The sequence below is a fragment of the Zeus faber genome (genome assembly GCF_960531495.2).
Source record: "Zeus faber genome assembly, chromosome: 8".
Lineage (NCBI taxonomy): Eukaryota > Metazoa > Chordata > Actinopteri > Zeiformes > Zeidae > Zeus > Zeus faber.
The window spans coordinates 31,503,710-31,509,484 of record NC_137195.1 but is presented as its reverse complement, the minus strand read 5'-3'; the positions used below and the strand labels follow the sequence as shown (position 1 = coordinate 31,509,484).

At 41.4% G+C, this 5,775-nt stretch overlaps 1 protein-coding gene across 1 annotated transcript; it reads left to right on the top strand.

The window, feature by feature from the left end:
* Positions 1–2,943: 2,943 nt before the first annotated feature.
* id4 (inhibitor of DNA binding 4) lies at positions 2,944–3,938 on the top strand (the record flags this gene model as incomplete). Its single annotated transcript, XM_080005257.1, has 2 exons — positions 2,944–3,333; positions 3,891–3,938. 2 exons carry the CDS (start codon positions 2,944–2,946, stop codon positions 3,936–3,938), a joined length of 438 nt encoding a protein of 145 aa, XP_079861383.1.
* Positions 3,939–5,775: the final 1,837 nt, after the last annotated feature.

Sequence of the window (5,775 nt, the reverse complement as noted above, 5' to 3'; positions counted from 1 at the left end):
CTGCGACAATGTGAGTTTTTTTGTGACAGAAAGTGATTTTTTTAATCATTCAAGGGTTTAAGGGTTATTCCATTCAAGTGGTTTTTCCATGAAGACACCATTGTACATTAACTTACAATCTTGGCATTTGTATTTACCTGTTATGGGTTAAACGCAGAGGTCTCATTTCACCTGCCACCATCCAAAGCATGTGCATGTGTGTGTGTGTGCGTGCATGTGTTGTAGTGTGGTGTGCTGTGTGACAAATAAAGATTGTTGTTGTTGTTCTTCTTCTTCTTCAATACATTTTGATTGAAGTCCAACCATGTCATACCATGTTTGTGTCTAAAGCAACAACAACCAAAAACCAACAAAAATGCACTTAAGCACAGTAAAGTACTATTCTTTCATGACTACCAGCTGTCATCTCAGACAAGAATAGTTACACTGGCATGACCATGCTGGTCTGCAACCATCTGACCAGTTATACCAGCACTACCAACCTGGCTGCTCACCTCTCAACTAGCTACACAATACTTGTCTACCAACAGATCACCAGTTTAACCAGCTTGAGCAAGCTGGCCCACCAGGTAAATCCAGCAAGGCCAGCTAATGACCAGCTAAGATTTGTAGCTGATTCTAGGTGGATATTTTTAGCAGGGCTTACCGGACCTGATGAAAAATGTAACTTGCTCTTGAATCGGACCAAATCTAGTGAACTATAGATGTTAAATTCACCTTAGTTGCCATTTTGTTGCGATATTGATCTCACCCCTCTTGTGTTTCATTTGGCAATGCCCCCCTATACAGCATATGTTCCCTCCTGTATCATTGGGGGACTTCCGTTTGTGTCTCTTCTTTTTTTTGCCATTTTTTTTATTTGGGCCCTACGTTAGTAATTCTGTAAATGTTTCCCCTACACGTCGTTTTTTTCTCGTCCTGATTTGTAAGGCCCTCTCTGGGTCTGGAGGTGGGGGGGGGGGCACCGTGTTGTTAGTCAAAAAGGCTGACATCAAAGATTCATACCAATGGGGCCCTTCCAAGCCGCCCCTGAACAAACACATTGCTGCACACATTATTGAGCAAGACAATCATTCCCCATGGCAACGGAGAAAAAACACTCAATGGTAGGGATGTGGAGAGAAAGTGGGAGACATTAACCCATTTACACCCATTTGAGTTGTTCAATATTCATGTGGCTGACCATTGGCCGTCCCCTTAAAGTTTGAAAGAATAAAATAAAGAGCCAAGGTGGGTGTCGTCCCTATTTCCGCCGGACTCTGCAGGGCCCCCATATAAGTAAAGTAAAAACACTCCAGGATGCACCAAAGAGAGGAGTAGCAGTTGTGGCGTCCATGTTTCCTTGGCAACCTGCCTGTCACAGAGAGAGAACGAGAGGAGACAGATAATTTCCCAGCAGGAATTGTGAAGTCTTATCTTAATATTATATTATTATATTATTATTATTATTAAGAAAGAAAGAAAGAAAGAAAGAAAGGATTGGAGGGTGAGTGAGAGAACTGGGTGTCTGGCCCCAGGCAGTCTAGCCCGGGGAGCAGCAGCAGGACACCATGGAATGGGGGAATGCTCACAATAACGCCCACAGCTGGGGGAGAGGAATGGGAATGCGGGCTACGTCCACAATTCTTTTCTGCACTTTACACATTTTTATTTCAATTCAATATATCTTTTTTGTTTTCAGTTTTTTTTTATCTTTAATAATGATGACATGTTATACATATTGGTATTATTTAGTACTAATTGTTAATTGTAACAAGTGTTGAAGTATGAAGTATGACGAGACTCTTATTTAAATGACCCCCTTTGATAGTATTATCATCCCTATTATATTATTTTATTTGAAACCCCTCCCTGTGAATAGGGAAGTTGTTTTTCATTGTTTCACTTTCAAAAATGCTTTAATTTATAAAAAAGGCTATATTTTAAGTCTAGGTGTAAGTGTACTAGTCTCATGATTTAAATTTTTTTTTCAAGTTGATCCGATGCAACAGCAAACCATTGTTTGTTTGTTTTTCAGTGTTCAGTGTACACAATTGAAACTAATTAATAACAAATTACCGATTTTACGTACATAATCCATCACGTTTATAATTTTCTAATTGTAATACTGTGTCACTTAATAAATTATATTACTATATTATCATATAACTATATGATCATGATATACTATTGTATTATATTGAATTATATGATATGATATGATATTATTATATGATGTGATATTATATTATATTATATTATATTATATCATATTATATTATATTATATTATATTATATTATATTATATTATATTATATTATATTTTATTATATTATATTATATTATATTATATTATATTTTATTACAAGTATATCATATCATGCTATGTTATATCATGTTTTATTATTTACCCAGTACGATTTGTCTCATGTGAATAATCGATGTGCTTTTGTGTGCGAGCGTGCGAGCGTGCGTGCTCGTGTCTACGTGTGTGTGTGTGTGTGTGTGTGTGTGTGTGTGTGTGTGTGTGTGTGTGTGTGTGTGTGTGTGTGTGTGCAGAATGAGATAGGCCTTTATTTAAAGGCTCCGGTGTTCAGTCGGTGGGCAGCGGACTGCTTCTGATTGACCCCACCACCCACCCCCACCCACCCCCACCCACCAACAGAACTGGCACCTCCCCTTTAGTCTATAAATGGAGTAGATCTATTCATTCCGCGCACGCCGTGCAGCAACTGCAGAGGTAGAATAGCTCCGGGATGGTGTTGATAGAATAAGACCTGCTCTCGTCTGTTTTGTTTTCTTTGGAGTTATCGGGCTTTACCGCGTAGAAACCCTACCCCCACCCCACCCCACCCCCTTACCAACATACATCTCATTCCATTTCTTCTTTGGGCTTTCTTTCTTCTCTCTCTTTCTTCTTTCTTTATTTTTTTGGAGGGGGTGCTCCCTCGTCGAATCGCGCAATGAAGGCGGTTGCCCCGGTCCGCCACCAGAAGGATCCAGCTTCACCCTCGTCCTCCTCGTCCTCCTCCAGCGACAGCGACCTCCCCTTGCATCACCTGCCGGAGCGCAGCCTCCGCATCTCCCGCTGCAGGGCGGAGGAAGAGCCGCTCAACCTGCGCTGCGACATGGACGACTGCTACAGCCGGCTGCGGCGCCTGGTACCCACCATACCGCAGGACAAGAAGGTCAGCAGGGTAGAGATCCTCCAGCACGTCATCGACTACATCCTGGACCTGCAGCTGGCGCTGGAGACTCACCCTTCACTGGGCAAGCAGCCCGGAGCGCGCCCTCCTCTCACGGCGTCCAACCCGAGCAGGACGCCGCTCACGGTGCTGAACATCGATCACCAGGTGAGTTCGGACGAGACTCGATTCCGGGACTTAGGGTGGGTGGAAGGAAAGTGGTTGGTGGTGGAGGTTTATGGGCTCCCTTTTGTAACACTGCCGTCTCTCCCTGTCAGAATTCAGACAAAGCGCGTCTTGCACCGACTGGTTTTCCCGTTACAGGCTGACAACATTGAAAAGTAAACCAAATGCGTGGAGGGCATTTGGCGAGTGTCAGATCGCGCACTGCGTTGGTGTGGGTTTATTTATTTGCATCATCAATCACAGTAGGCCGTTTGCCGTGTGCTGGTCTGGAGGCCCGGCTTAACACAGGAGAGGTGAAGTACTCCACTCCACCGCGCACAAAAAGGCGCTTTTGTTGTTCCAAGAGGCTGCAAGAGAACGCATTGTGTGAGATGCTCTCACTAAACCCTACTACCTCTGTGTGTGCGTGTGTGTGTGTGTGTGTGTGTGTGTGTGTGTGTGTGTGTGTGTGTGTGTCTTGTGTGTGTGTGTGTGTGTGTGTGTGTGTGTGTGTGTGTGTGTGTGTGTGTGTGTGTGTGTGTGTGTGCTTGTGTTTTTAGAGGACGTCTATAATACAAAAACCGGAGGATTCAATTTTATGCCGCTGAACTAGACGCACCGCAACGGTAAGTGGATTTGTAATTAAATATATATATATATATATATATATATATATATATATATATATATATATATATATATATATATACAATAAATTATATTGAGAGGTGTTTTCTAATGTTTTGTCCTTCCTATTGACATACATGAGGAGGACAGAATATTAGAAACACCTCTGAATATAATGCAGCTCAGTACAACACCACTACCAACTATGACCCTGATGCTGAAACCTAAAATAAATACCTCTTCGACTGTATGACAGCGGAAAAAAAAAACTGAACATTATAGGCAACGTAAAGCAACATTTATGGCTGAGATGGTGTATTGGATTACATTGGATTGTACAGGTGTTCCTAATAAAGTGCACACCGAGTGCACTCAGTGTGCACATATATGTGTGCATATATGTGTGCATATATATATAATTTATCTTCTTATTTTTAATTTAGCTGGGTCTGAGTGAAATTATTTTGCTTGGTTACAGTCTTGGATCAAAACAAAAACAAAAACACTGTGTGCAATTGTGCATAGTAACTCCAATATATTTTCAATATCCATCGCAAACCCATTAAATAGATCGGTGGGTCTCAAAATTGGATATGGGGGATCCCCCAGGGGTCCTTCAGAGGTTCCAAGGGCTTCCCAGCAAAATTATTAATAGTCTGTCATCGCTAGATGTTAGAGTATGTAAAATATTTAAAATAGTGTTTTTAATCATTGTATCACTATTGTCTCCCCGACTATAGTATGGATGTTTGGACAAAATCATATCTAACAATATAAATCTTCTCAGATTGGGGTCCCCTGGACAATTTTTTTGAAAATGGGGTGGGTCTGTATGAAAAAAAATGTGGAGAAAAACTGAACTAGGTAATACTATGAACAGCAATTGAGAAACAGGCACGAATGGGCGACGCTGTCACAGGGCAGCTGTGTGCTTTGCGTAATAACTGTCGTTTGTGTGGCAATTTCCCGCACAGACATGGGGTCAAAGACATCACATTAGCACGACAGGTTTATTTGCACAACACGAGACATTAAAAAAAAAGGATTTTCATTCAAGCAAAGAAGAATAAAAGCATTGGAATAAAAATAGTGAAAGATGTATATACGGTAAGTACATCATGAATCGTGACAGTACTCTATAAAAAGAGCACGTGAGATACGAGTAGTAAATCTATCTTATAGATAGATTGAATCTTTTTTATATCAAGGACCCAGAATTTAATACACGTTCATCCACAAGTTTTTGTCACTGGAACCCCAATCTGAGAAAATGTCTATGGTCTGTCTATGCTTATGATTTAGTTCCAAACTTCCGCACCTGTTTATATATATATATATATGTATATATATATATATATATATACACACACACACACACACACACACACACACACACACACACACACACACACACACTGTATATATTTATATATATGTTATTCTACATGCTCTCAGCGTCTTGTGAATGAAACAACGTTGAAGTTGAACTACGATTCATTTTGGCTAGGACCCCCAATGGAAATCTTTGAAGGACCCCTGGGCATCAGCTGGAGCCCGCATTCCAAACCACTGGTCTGGTTTTTCAAACCCTCCAGTCCAACCGGAACTGTATTTACCGGGAGACAGGTCGGGATGAGCGTGTAAAGGATGCCCCCCCACACCCCCCCCAAAAAAATTGTATTGTACAGGTACTCCTCACTTAACCACCTACACCTGTTTAAGGACCGTTCAGACTTACAACCAAATCTCTGACCAGTCTGTATTGTGCTCTGCATACAATACCACGGCATGCGTGCTGCACAGCGTCTCAGCATCAAG